Consider the following 14,603-nt stretch of genomic DNA (forward strand, 5'->3'; position numbering starts at 1 on the left):
GCTTGTTGATGGGCTTAGTTTACATAGTGCTGTAGCTGGGGGGGGGGGGGGGGGGGGATGATGTTCTGCTGGCGAGGGAGGGACTTTTGCCGTGGGACAAAATGGAGGTTGGGGGCGGAGGCTGCCTGGGGGCGGGCTGGCGGATGCGTAGGGCGCATGCTGGAGACTGGCCCAAAAAGGTGAAGGCTGATCAGTTGGGGGGGGGATATCAGCTCCCCAACCAGACTGATCACATGGATCGCAAGAGGGCTAAATGGGCCGGTTAAGAGGGCACACGTGTTCGCGCATTTGAGGGGATTGAAGGTGGACAGTGGTAATGTGACAGGAGGACACACCTTAGAGTAACTGATCAAATTAGATTAAGGAAATGGATGTGTCGGGCAGGTTTTCCACTCGGGGCTGGACTCTAAGACTAGAGGGGTTGCGATTAACAAGCAGGTGTCATTCCAGACGGGAAGAATAGTTGCAGATGTGGGAGGCAGTTACATTATGGTTAGTGGGAAGCTGGAGGGGTGCCGTCGGTACTCGTGAATGTGTACGCTCCAAATTGGGATAATGAGGAGTTTATAAAGAGGATGTTGGGGAAGATCCCGGACCTGGATTTACTCACGTGCATAAAGTGTACTCACGGATTAACTTTTTTATTCTGAACAGGGCTCTACTGATGGTGGTAGTGGACACTTGTTATTCGGCGATCACAATCTCAGATCATGCCCCACACTGGGTCGACCTACAGGCTAGCAAGGAGGCTGGTCAACGCCCGCACTGGAGACTGGGCGTGGGACTTTTAGCAGGTGAGGAGGTGTGTGGGCGGCTGAGGAAATATATTCAGAACTACCTGGAAGTTAACAACACGGGTGAAGTTTCGGCGGCGGTGGGCTGGGAGGCATTGAAGGCAGTGCTCTGTGCTTAGAGGGGAGCGATTTATGAATACGGAGAGATGGCCAGCAGAATGCTCACACAGCAGCTTAGAAAGAGGGAGGCAGCCAGGGAGATTGGGAAAATAAAGGACGGGGACAGGAACCTAGTTGGAGATTCAGCAGGGGTGAATAAGGCGTTCAAGAATTTCAGAGCAGGCTGTATGAGTCGGAATCCCCAGGTGGGCTGGAGGGGATGAGGCAATTCTTATGAGGTTCCCGAAGGTGGAGAAAGGGCTGGTAGAACGGCTGGGGGCCCCGATCGGGTTGGAGGAAATAGCAGATTGCCTCAAGGCTATGCAGTCGGGTAAAGGCCCCGGGGCCGGACGGGTATCCAGTGGAGTTTTATAAAAAGTTCTCTGGGATATTGGGGTCGCTGTTGATGAGGACATTTAATGAGGCAAGGGAGCGTGGGGTGCTTCCTCCAACGATGTCACAGGCCACTACCTCAGAGATTCAGAAGCGGGACAAGGACCCGGAGCTATGCGGGTCCTACAGGCCGATCTCCCTACTAAACGTAGACGCCAAACTGTTGGCCAAAACCTTGTCCTCTAGGATCGAAGACTGCGTCCCGGACGTGATTGGGGAGGACCAGACGGCATTCGTTAAGGGTACGCAGTTGGCGGCCAACGTAAGAAGGTTGCTGAATGTGATCATGATGCCCCCAGAGGGTAGGGACGTGGAGGTTGGGGTCGCAATGGATGCAGAGAAGGCATTGGATCGGGTGGAATGGGAATATCTGTGGGAGGTACTGGGGCAGTTTGGATTTGGGCAGGGCTTCATTGACTGGGTCAGACTGCTGTATCAGGCTGCCTTGGCAAACGTACGGACGAACAGGTCAACATCGGACTATTTCAGGCTGTACCGGGGGATGGGACAGGGATGGCCCCTCTCCCCACTGTTGTCTACGCTGGCCATAGAGCCGCTAGCAATTGTGTTAAGAGCCTCAAGGGGCTGGAAGGGACTGGTTTGGGGGGGGGGGGGGGGATGGAACATAGAGCTTCGCTATACGCAGACTATCTGCTCCTATATGTTTCGGGCCCACTAGAGGTGATGGAAGAAATTCTGAGGATTCTGGGGGAATATGGCCGGTTTTCGGGTTATAAATTGAACATGGGGAAAAGTGAGATGTTCGTGATCCGGGCAAGGGGGCAGGAGAGGCGATTTGGGGAGCTGCCGTTCAGGGTGGTCGGGGGGAAGCTTTTGGTATCTGGGCATCCAGGTGGCGTGGGATTGGGAATGGCTACACAGGTTAAATCTGGCCCGACTAGTAACCCAAATGAAGGATGATTTCCGAAGGTGGGACGCGCTCCTGTTGTCACTAGCTGGGAGGGTACACTAGCTGGGAGGGTACACTAGCTGGGAGGGTACAGACAGTGAAAATGATGGTTCTCCCGAGATTCCCGTTTGTGTTTCAGTGTCTCCCCATCTTTATTCCACAGTCCTTCTTTAAACGGGTCAATAAGGTGATCACTGGCTTTGTATGGGCGGGTAAGACCCCATGAGTAAAAAGGGGGATGCGTGAGCGGAGCCGGGGGGGCGCTGGCACTGCCGGATTTCAGTAATTATTACTGGGCGGCGAATATAGCCATGATCAGGAAATGCGTGGTGGGGGGAGGGTTGGTGTGGGAGCGAGTGGAGGCGGCAACATGCAAGGGCACTAGTTTGGGGACATTGGTAACGGCATCTCTGCCGTTGTCGCCGGCACGGTACTCCACCAGCCTCGTGCTGGTAGCGGCCCTGAGAGTCTGGGGGCAATGGAGGAGGCATGTGGGAGCGGAGGGAGCATCAGTTTGGTCTCCAATCTGCAATAATCACCGGTTTGCCCCGGGAATGCTGGCCGGAGGGTTCCGGAGATGGCAGAGAGCAGGGATTGAGAGGATGGGAGCTCTGTTTATAGAGGGGAGATTTCCCAGCCTGAAGGAGTTGGAGGAACATTTTGAATTGACGAGAGGGAATGAGTTTAGGTACCTGCAGGTGCGGGACTTCCTACGCATGCAAGTCTCAACCTTCCCGCTCCTACCGCCAAGGGGGATACAGGACAGGGTAGTTTCCAGAATGTAGGTGGGAGAAGGGAGGGTTTCTGACATTTACAAGGAACTCATAGGGGCGGAGGAGATGCAGTCCGAGGAGTTGAAACGCAAATGGGAAGAGGAGTTAGGAGGAGAGATAAAGGATGGTCTCTGGGCGGACGCGTTGAGTAGAGTCAACGCGTCCACAACATGTGCCAGGCTCAGCCTGAGACAGTTTAAGGTCGTTCACGGGGCTCACGTGACAGTGGCCCGGATGAGCAGGTTCTTTGGGGTGGGCTATAAACACACAGTAAATACCTTATCAACTACCAACACTGATACCCCCTCCAAAGATACAGTCCTCTATAGGTAACCCTTAGTAACAAGTCAAAGACCCTTTTTACCAAAGACAGTAGGTTTACATTCCTTCCAGACACAGATATTACTTTGAAATCATCAAGTGATCTGGAGACATTCTTTAGCATGCAGAGAGAGGCGCCAAAATACGCCTCCTTGGTTTGAATGCAGCTCTCCAACTGAAAACGAAACTAAAACTCTGAGCCAAAAACAGCTTCCAGCTCAAAACGTAAGTAAAAACCAGAGCCAGAGCCCAGCTCCACCCACACACCGACATCACTGCAGTCACTTGAGAAGACCAACTTTTCTTAAAGTGGCATTCCCACAACATGATTGTAAGCTATTTCTAGTATGATGTTAAAGTTAATTTAATCCTCGGGCAGCACGGTGGCGCAGTGGGTTAGCCCTGTTGCCTCACGGCGCCGAGGTCCCAGGTTCGAATCCCAGCTCTGGGTCACTATCTGTGTGGAGTTTGCACATGCTCCCCGTGTTTGCGTAGGTTTCATCCCCACAACTCAAAGATGTGCAGGCTAGATAGATTGGCCACAGTAAATTGCCCATTCATCGGAAAAAAACAATTAATTGGGTACTCTAAAGTTAATTTAATCCTGTGTTCATAATAAGTTTGTTTTTAAAATACCATATCGACATTTTGCATGGAGTCACTCCTGGAGTGAAGTATCTTTCCCTCACAGTCTTACAATTTAAATTAAATATTGAGGTTTCTGTCCCGTAACCTAGGGACAGGGATTGGGGTCTGATTCAGTATCGAATTCAGCCATTCTACAAGTTTACTGCTGTCCTCCAGTGTTTTTCCATAGTGTTGTCTATAGTAACTACAATGGTTCCCATTTTGGTGCCTCTGCATTCCCATACATACATGCATTATATACATGGTGACCAGCAATTTCAGCACAGATCCTTGCAGAACACCAATTCTCACCAATTGTCAAATCTGAGTAACTACCTTTGATGCTCTACTCTCTGTTTTGTGGTTCTTGATTTCAGGGCAGCACAGTGATTAGCACTGCTGCCTCACAACACCAGGGACCCGGGTTCGATTCCAACCTCGGGTGACTGTCTGTGTGGAGTTTACTTTCTCTCTATCTCTGCGTGGGTTTCCTCCGGGTGCTCCGGTTTCCTCCTCCAAATATCTGCAGGTTAAGTAGATTGGCTGTGCTAAATTGGCCCTACGTGGGGTTAAGGGAATGGTGTGGGGTTAAGGGGGTGGTGTGGGGTTACGGGGATGGTGTGGGGTTTGGGCCTGGGTAGGCTGCTGTGTCAGAAAGCTGGTGCAGACTCGATAGGTCAAATGGCCTCCTTCTGCACTGTAGGGATTCTATGATTTCATCTTCTAATGTTATGCCAGCCATGTTAGTCTCCCCAGTAAATGCCTAGGTAAAATAATTAATATTTCTGCCATTTCACTGTCAATACTTATGAGTTTTCATATGGGAGGCAATGGTGTTGTGGTATTGTCGCTGGGCTAGCAAGCCAGACACCTGGGGTAATGCACTGGAAACACAGGTTCGAATTCTACCATGGCAGATGGTGAAATATGAATTCAATAAAAATCCAGATGACGAGAAGGACCCAGAGCTATGCAGGTCATACAGGCCAATCTCCCTATTGAATGTCGATATCTTGGCCTCAAGGATAGAAGATTGTGTCCCAGAGGTGATGGGGCAAGTCCAGACGGGGTTTGTTAAGGGCAGGCAGCTGACGACCAACATTAGAAGGCTCTTAAATGTAATCATGATGCCCTCAGAGGAAAGGGAGGTAGAGGTAGTGGTCGCGATGGATGCAGAAAAGGCCTTCGACTGGGTGGAATGGAACGATTTGTGGAGGGTTAGGGTGGTTGGGGTTTGGGCGGGGCTTCACTGATTCAGGGCGAGGGTTCAGTTGTTGTACCAGGCACCGATGGCGAGTGTACGAACGAATCGGCCGGACTTCGGGCTATTTTAAACTGCACTGAGGACAAGGCAAAGATGTCCTCTTTCCCCCCCTGCTATTTGCTTTTGCCATAGAGCCACTGGCGATGGCGCTAAGAGCATCAAGGGACTAAAGGGGGATTGTCGGGGAGGGAGGGAGGATAGAACACAGGATATCGCTGTACGCTGATGACCTGCTCCTGTGTATTTTCCGACCCGTTAGAGGGAATGGGGGAGATTATGCAGATCTTTGGGGAATTTGGACGGTTTTCGGGGTAACAAACTGAATATGGGGAAAAGTGAGATCTTTGTGATCCAGACACGGGGGCAGGAGAGGAGGACTGGGAAAGCTGCTGTTCCGAATGGTGGGAGGGAAGCTTCCATTATTTGGGAATCCAGGTGGCACCGGGAATGGAGCTGTTACATGAACTAAATTGACCCGGCTAGTGAACAAATGAAGGAGAACTTTCGAAGATGGGCCATGCTCCCGCTGTCACTGGTGGGGAGGGTACAGACCGTGAAAATGACGGTTCTCCCGAGATTTCTGTTTGTTTTCCAGTGCCTCCACATCTTTATCACCGGGGGGGGTAGAGTAGAGACGGCATTGTGTAAGAACACAGTCTGGGAGCATTGACAATGACACCTATGCCGTTCTCACCGGTCCAACACTTCACAAGCCCGATGATAGTGGCGGCCCCCAGAGCCTGGGGGCAATCGTGGAAGTATATGAGAGTGGAAGGAGCATCAGTCTGGGTTCCAATTTGTAACAATCATCGGTTTGTTCCAGGGAGGGTTTCGAAGATGGGGGGTTTCGAAGATTGGCAGAGAGCAGGGGTCGATAGGATGGGAGATTTAATCATAGATGTTTGGAGGATTTAGAATTGCGAGAGGGAATGGGTTTAGATATCTGCAGCCACGGATTTTTTTTGCGAAGGCAGGTTTCGATCTTTCCGCTCCAACTGCCACGGGATATAAAGGACAGGGTAGTTTTTAGAACGGGGGGGGAGAGGGGAGATCTATAAAGAACTCATGGAGTCGGAGGTAACTCAGATAGAGGAGCTAAAGTCCAAATGTGGGCGGATGCTTGAGTAGAGTAAACACGTCCTCATCTTGTGCCAGGCTCAGCTGATACAATTCAAGGTGGTTCACCAGGCACACCGACGGTGGCCCGTGAATGAGCAAATTTGGGGATAGAGGACAGGTGTGCCATCTGCCCTGGTAGAATTCGAACCTGTGTTTCCAGTGCATTTACCCCAGGTGTCTGGCTTGCTAGCCCAGCGACAATACCACAACACCATTGCCTCCCATATGAAAACTCACAAGTATGACAGTGAAACTGGCAGGAAGGCAGCAGCAAACCATGTCCATATGTTTGGGCATGTCCGAAGCTTAGAGGATTCTGGCAGGGTATTGCGGAGGTCATGTCCACGGCTGCTTAAAAACAAGGGTGGTACCTAGTCCAGAGGTGGCGATTTCTGGAGTGTCGGAAGATCCGGGAGTCCAAGGGGCGAGAGAGGCCAACGTTCTTGACCGTTGCCTCCTTGGTAGCCTGGAGACAGATATTGCTAGGCATGGAGGGACTCGAAGCCCCCAAAATCAGAGATCTGAGTTAGCGACGTGGCCGGGTTCTCAGACTTGAGAAAGTTAAGTTGGCCTTAAGCGGGTCAGTGCTAGGATTCGTCTGGAGGTGGCAGCGCTTGTCGGGGGAAACTGTCAGCATTGGCCAATAAGAAAGGGAGGCGGGAGCGGGGGGGCTTAGGCTATATTCTGTTTAGGGGAGGTGGGATTGTTAGGGCTGGAGATGGTTTTATGCACTATGTTTATATTTGAATTTGTACCTGTTTACTATATTATTATTAAATTATAAAATTACCTAATAAAATGTTTTTACAAAAAAGAATCCAGATAACCATGAAACCATTCCGTAAAAACTCATCTGGTTCATTAATGTCCTTTAGGAAAACAAGATCTACCATCCCTTACTGGGTCTGGCCTAATGTGGTCCCAGATCCACAGCAACGTAATACCTCTGAGAGAGCCCAGGAATTAGGAGCGGCAATAAATGTTGGCCAAGCCAATGATTCCCAGATCGCACAAAAGAATATTTTAAAATCCCGTTCTTGCTGATCTTGATTTTCTTGTTCTTTCTGACAATCTTTGATAACACATTTTTGGTGCAACTCATTGTTACACTAATGCACATCATCTGGTCTCATGAACTGTACAGGCACAAAAGCATGATAAGTTGACATTGATTGCAGACCCTAACCTACTCATTCCATCTTACCCACAGCTTTCATGCAGAAAGTCAACTTCATTACTGCACCAAAAAAAAATCCTTTAGTATCTCAGCACAGAAAGGGGCATTTGGACCAGAGTTAACTCCACAAAAATTTCTACTCTAATCATATTTGTGCTTTTACTTCATAAGCTTTATTACATGTTCTGATTGACATAATGTCCTTCTTAAATGTCATGGCTGGGTTCCAACAAGCACTTGTAGTTATGTATTCTCAGTATAATTTTAGTATTAAGCCTAAATTTATGCCCCTGGTGGTTAAAGCAGCAATATCTGGCTGATACAGGAAAGAAGTTCTATGTTTAAACCCCAGTTTGTGTTGTTAGGTAGTCTCAGCTAAGACAGCGACAGAGATTCTACAATTGACTTCAGCAGCATGGTTTAGGGAAGAAAAAGGTTTTTGCTTTTGACTGAATTAACTCTGCCTGTTTGTGAAGACAAATGAAGGAAATGGCTGGCTTTGGCTGCAATGACCACATTAATCATATTAAATCTCTCCCTTCAGGTTCATATGTTAAGTATAGCCATTTGGGAAGAGGTTCCAGGGGGTGTCCCATGACCCATGGAAGTGTACCTCAAGGAGGGACGAATCTCTTCAAATTGAAGTAAAGTTAAGAAAGGAAGAGGAGTTGGGAGATGAGTAACCTTAAAGTATATAAGTACAATTATTCATGATCTTATCAATATATACATTTCAGCTGAAGATTGAAGCATTATTGCAGAACAGCTGAACACAAGTACTAAGCACCTGTTCATCATGGTCTATAATTAGGTTACAAGCATTTCCTTGTAACTAATAATTATTCCCCTGTGAATGCATATTCAAGAAATTAAAAGACAAAACAGAACTCAAAATATGAAACTTATAATTCTTAATTAAGCCCAATAAGGAAAAGAATGATTACAATATTTCCAAAAAACCAAGTCCAATACTTATTTTAGTGGGTGGGACGGGGCTGCAGGTGGAGATCAGATATTTGAGATAATTTGTTATACACCAACCCGAAAAAAACTCCAAAACATTTTTTTTATATGTATGCAATTTCCCCCCCCCCCCCCAAAGTAGAAAGAGCATTCAACGACATCTCCATATTCACTGCTGTCCATTAAATTTCATTTTTTATCCATTTCACTTTTAATCACTTAAGATTTTGCAGACGGAGCATCAAGATATTATTTCATAATGGGTATAACTTGCTCTAGAATTTGGCTTTGAGGCTATCCCAAATTCAAGTCAAAGTTTTATTTCTTTTTTGCACACACAAAACCAAACATGGGTTGCAAGCCCTAACTGACAGTTACGGCCCCTTCACAGAGGGCACAAAGGTGCCCATATCTGAATGAATTGGTAAACTCTACTCAAGAGATGGTGTAGTGGGCTGGAGCTGGTACACGTGTATACCAGGACTTTACGGTGGAGCTGGCAAGGAGGCGGGCTGCTTTCAACCGGGTGAAGAGGGCACTGTACATCAGCAAGGTGCAGTGCGGCATTGTATATCCAGCGAAGCTGAGGGTGACTTACAAGCTCAAGGACTTTTATTTTGGAACGGCGGAAGCAGCAGAGGAGTTTGCGAAGGCAGAAGGACTGTGGCAGAACTGAGAAATTGAGAAATGGCCATGTGCCGATTTAACCTCAGAACCGTATTTTCTTCTTTTTTGTCTCTTCTTTTTTGTTTCACTGCATGCGTGTGTATGGGGTAAAGGAGCCAATGGTGTATATATTTGGACAAGGGAAGTGATGGGACTTGCACTCGAAGTGAGGGCTCTTTGGGGTGTAGGTGGATATGCGGGGTGTGTGTGCTAAAAGGGGATTTCTGGGCTTTCCTAGGGCCGGGCAAGGGGGAAAGGGACCCGGGCGGGGGCTTCACGGCCAGTGAACGGGAGTGAGTGGGGGAAGGGGCTGCGGCCATCGGAGCCTGGCAGAACAGGGTCCGAGTGGTCTAGCCGGAGTAGAAAGTTGGGGGGGGGAAGGAATAGAGGCTGGGGGGAGGAGTCACTGGGAGGGAAGAGTGGACTCTAGGGTGACCATGGGCAGTCCCGGACTCCTTCCTCTTTTTCTCCTTTGTTTTTTGTTTCCACCGTGGGAGGGTTTGTTTTATTGGATGCATATATTGACAGGTGGGCCGTTGTTTGGGGTGGTGGGAGGATGGGATCGTGTTATTGTTAAGGCGATTGATTTTGTATTTGTTACCGTTTACTGTTTGGGGGTGTGGTGTGAATTTTGGAAGAAAATGTGAAAATGGAGAATAAAAAACATTTTTTTTAAAACTCTACTCAAGAGATGTACATAGTACATAGAACATACAGTGCAGGAGGCCATTCAGCCCATCGAGTCTGCACCGACCCACTTAAGCCCTTACTTCCCCTACCCCCGTAACCCAATTTTAAACTGCACCGAGGGACAAGGCATCTCTCTCTCCCCCCTGCTATTTGGTCACTAAGGGCAATTTATCATGGCCAATCCACCTAACCTCCACGCCTTTGGACTGTGGGAGGGAACCGGAGCACCTGGAGGAAACCCACGCATACACGAGGAGAACGTGCAAACTCCCCACAGTGACCCAGCGGGGAATCGAACCTGGGACCCAGGCACTGTGAAACCACAGTGCTATCCACTTGTGCTACCATGCTGCCCATAAAGTTGCAAGAAATGAAAAGGCTGAGGGGAAGGTCATGCTAATCTAATAAGAGATATTCTCCCATGGTTGAAGCAAATTACAAGCGCTTTAAACTGCAGCTGGCTTGAACACCTGAGGTGGGAGTTATTTAATGAGGTTACTGAGTACCCCAAATAAAACACATTGCACTCCCCACACTGACATCAGTCCCGAATATTCGCTACCCCTCTCCAATTATCAAGAAACTGGATATTGAAAAGATGGTGTTTGTCTACATCCATTTCCTCTGAAGAAAAATCAAGTAGGGCTTAAGATACTGAGATTAGGAGTAAACAATTTAACAATGTATCAAGTGACTCCTACAGGAATATTTCACCCCGTCAGGTTGATCCTGCTTTTTAGAAAATTTCTTATCCGATATTTATAATCCTCCAACAATTTTTTGCCAACTCACTCAATTTGGACACACAATAAATCAAACAGCCGCACTACACTGCCAGCCTTTGTAGTCAATTCCATAAAATCACTGCCCTGGGGAAAGTAGGTAAATATTTTTGATTGTTTTTCCCTTATTCTGACTATGTTAAAAAAATGTTGAACTTGTCGGCAACCTTTCGGGGTAGAACCAAATATTTGTTTCTGCAGCTAAAGAATGCACAAGTTCAACATGGCAACTGATCTTCACTTTATAAATGCTAAATATCACAATTTAAACCATTAATGCCAATTCCAGCTACTGGAAATATATCTGCATAAATGTAGTTAATATGCAAGTGATCGTTGCACTTTAAATGTAGAAAATTGGGAGTAAAATTCTTGAAATCTCAACAGTCAGAGGAAATAAGATTTTGTTTGACTTACCTCATGCATGTAAGGATCAACTAGTATCTCAAAGGGACCAACAGCAAGTGAAATGTTTGGAGCTGCAGTTGGAATAGTTAACATGTAGTGAAAAGTTTTTTTTCTCATGTCGTGGGTATAAACAGATTCCACCAAATCTCCATTGGAAACTGCCACCATGGCAGCATCAACTGTGAACTCCAATTTCCATGTGCAAAGCTCAGAGTAAGAGTCAACGCAGGGAAACCAAAATCTAGAAAGTAGAAAGAAATGGCATAACCAGTCAAAATTCTTGCAGATCTCCTGATCACCAAATGGCTCAAAGACTGGAAGTTACTCCACAGAAATCTGTGTTTCAATTGCAATGTTCTCCTTTTTCCAAGAGTCAAAACCTGTTGTTCCCAACTTTATACTATTAAGTATTTTCAGACATATCTATTTTCTCCAACTAAACTGTCCTCCAGCAAAAGCCTTTTACCTACAAAACTTTTAAAACACATCAAGCCACCATTTAATACAAGTTTCATTAGTTTAAGAAGTTTACGATGCAAGTCTTATTATCAGTTGCATGTCAAACACAATATTTTATTTGAAAATGTACACAGTTTTTAAAAAGTGTTTCACTTCAGATAAGCAGTTGTGACATGATTCTCTTAATCATCCGACACATTTTAAAATGTATTTGTAACTTCCGGTGGCGGCGATGACGTAGGAAGCCGCACATTTGGGAGCTCCCGTTTTAAACGGACTTTTCGGCTCTTTTTAGAGCCCAAAACGGAAATTTTTCGACGTCTCCCGGTGGGAGAAGGTGTGCTGGTCGACTTTCCCCGCAGTCTATGACTCGAACTCGGAGTGGAAAGGGGGAAAAAACAGCAGCAGCTCCCCAGAAAAAACAGGGGAAGGAATCCAAGATGGCGGCCGGCGGAGCTCCAGAGGAGTGGAAGCAGTGGGCCCTGGAGCAACAAGCTGCTCTCCTGCGCTGTTTTGCAGACTTCAAGGCTGAGGTACTGAACTCTCTGCAGGAAACGAACAGAAGGCTGTCGGAGATTCAGACGACCCAGGGTGCTGCCATCAAGGAGTTGCAGACGCAGGCCACTGAACGAGAGGAGGAGGCCGTGGTCCTCATGAGTAAGGTGGAGGGGTACGAGGCACTCCACAAGAGTGGCAGGAACGCTTCGAGGAGCTTGATTACTGCATGAGGCGGAAAAACCTGCGGATCTTGGGCCTTACGGAGGGGCTGGAGGGGTCGGACCTGACAACCTACGTGGCTACAATGCTGAACTCGCTAGTGGGGGCCGGGTCCTTCCATCTGCCCTTGGAGCTGGAGGGAGCCCACAGGGTACTGGCCAGGAGGCCTAAGGAGAATGAACCCCCGCGTGCGGTGCTGGTGAGGTTCCACCGGTTCAGTGATCGGGAGTGTGTGCTGCGCTGGGCCAAGAAGGTGAAGAGCAGCAATTGGGAGAATGGAGTAGTACGGATCTACCAGGATTGGAGTGCGGAGGTGGCTAAGCGGCGGTCCGGATTTAATCGGACGAAAGAGGTGCTTTACAGGAAAAAGATAAAGTTCGGAATGTTGCAGCCCGCGCGCCTGTGGGTAACTTATTCGGACCAGCATTATTATTTCGATTCCCTGGAGGAGGCGTGGGCCTTCGTGCGGACAGAGAAACTGGACTTGAACTAGGGGTTGGGGGGTCGGTTGTAATGCCTTATTGCTGGTTTCTGCTGTTGCTGTGTTCTTCTTTTTTGTACTTTTGCAATTTTGATATGGTTATTTATGGGGGTGTTGTTCTGTTATGTTTTTTTTGCTGTGGGGCATTGTTTGAGTTTTGTATCTTGCGGGGAGGGTTGGGGGGTTTGTTGTATTCTATGTCGGGTTGGGGGTATGGAGTGGGGCTGGTATTTGGGAGCTGCGTCAGAAGGGTGTGGTGGGGCAGTGCGAAAGCGCGGGCTTTCCTCTGGTTTCCCACGCTGCGGGGCAGAGACGATGACGGGCGGAGGCGGGGCCTTAACTGGTTCTTCCCCGCGCTGGAGCGGTGCCTGGAGGAGGGATAGATTGGGGGATGATCCCACTTTGGGAGGGGTTGGGTTATTGGCGGGAGTTTCCGGGGTCAGCAGAAGTTAGCTGACCCACGGAAGTACAATGGAGGACGTTTCGTGGCTGGGAGGGTTCCTAGCCTGGGGGGGAAGGGAGGGGGGGAAGGGGGGGGGGAAGGGGAATACCGGGTTGCTGCTGGTAGGGTCAGGAAGCAGCTGGTGGGGGCTGGGGGAACAGAGGTGAGGTGTTGTCGCTGTGGGGAGTGGGTCGGGCAGGGGGTGCTGGCCTGGGGCGGGCAGTCGACGGGCTATGGCTAGTCGATGGGGGAGGGGGGGGCGGGACGCCCTCTGACCCGGTTGGTCACCTGGAATGCAAGAGGATTGAATGGGGGTGAAGCGGTCGAGGGTACTTGCTCATCTGAAGGGGCGAAAGGCAGATGTGGCAATGCTTCAGGAGACCCACCTGAAGGTGGCGGACCAGGTCCGCCTGAGGAAGAGATGGGTGGGGCAGGTTTTCCACTCGGGGTTGGATGTGAAGAACCAGGGAGTGGCAATTCTGGTGGGGAAAAATGTGTTGTTTGAGGCATCGGAGGTGGTGGCGGATAAGGGGGGTAGGTATGTTATGGTTAAGGGCAGGCTACATGGAGAGAAGGTGGTACTTGCTAGCGTTTATGCCCCAAATTGGGACGATGCGGGCTTTATGAGGCGTATGTTGGGAGGGTCCCGGATCTGGAGGCGGGAGGTCTGATCATTGGGGGGGGGGGGGGGGAGAGAGAGAGAGAGAGAGAGAGAGAGAGAGAGTTAGAGAGAGAGAGAGAGAGAGAGAGAGAGAGAGACTTCAATACGGTGTTGGATCCTTCACTGGATCGGTCCAGCTCTAGGACGGGTAGGAGGCCGGCGGCGGCTAAGGTACTGAGAGGGTTTATGGACCAGATGGGTGGGGTGGATCCATGGAGGTTTGTGAGGCCGAGGGCACGCGAGTACTCTTCTTCTCCCACGTACATAGGGTATACTCTCGGATAGACTTCTTCGTGGTGAGTAGGGGACTGATTCGAGAGTGGAGGAGGCCGAGTATTCGGCCATTGCAATCTCCGACCACGCTCCGTATTGGATAGAGTTGGAGATGGGGGAGGTACGGGACCAGTGCCCGTTGTGGCGGTTGGATGTGGGGTTGTTGGCGGAGGAGGAGGTGTGTAGGAGGGTCCGGGCAAGTATTGAGGGGTACCTCGAGGTGAATGATACGGGGGAGGTTCAGGTGGGGATGGTCTGGGAAGCCCTGAAGGCAGTGATTCGTGGGGAGCTGATATCCATCCGGGCACACAGGGAGAGGAGCGAGAGGGATAGACTGGTGGGAAAGATGCTGGAGGTAGACAGGAGGTATGCAGAGGCACCAGAGGAGGGACTATTGGGGGAGAGGCGCAGCCTACAGGCTAAATTTGATTTGCTGACCACTAGAAAGGCGGAGGCACAGTGGAGGAAGGCACATGGGGCAGTGTACGAACATGGTGAAAAGGCAAGTAGGATGCTGGCTCATCAGCTCCGCAAGCGGGATACGGCTAAGGAAATTGCTGGAGTGAGAGACAAGAGTGGGAATG

General features: G+C 49.1%; 1 protein-coding gene across 1 annotated transcript in view; it reads right to left on the bottom strand.

Moving 5' to 3' along the window:
• Positions 1 to 14,603, bottom strand: part of taf2 (TAF2 RNA polymerase II, TATA box binding protein (TBP)-associated factor) — a gene marked incomplete at its 5' end in the record, with an annotated part of 199,598 nt that overhangs the window by 172,173 nt on the left and 12,822 nt on the right. The window contains 1 exon segment of the mRNA XM_038808478.1: positions 10,996 to 11,227. Within this exon segment, the coding sequence (XP_038664406.1) occupies positions 10,996 to 11,227 (232 nt within the window).

The sequence above is a fragment of the Scyliorhinus canicula genome, chromosome 10 (genome assembly GCF_902713615.1).
Source record: "Scyliorhinus canicula chromosome 10, sScyCan1.1, whole genome shotgun sequence".
Lineage (NCBI taxonomy): Eukaryota > Metazoa > Chordata > Chondrichthyes > Carcharhiniformes > Scyliorhinidae > Scyliorhinus > Scyliorhinus canicula.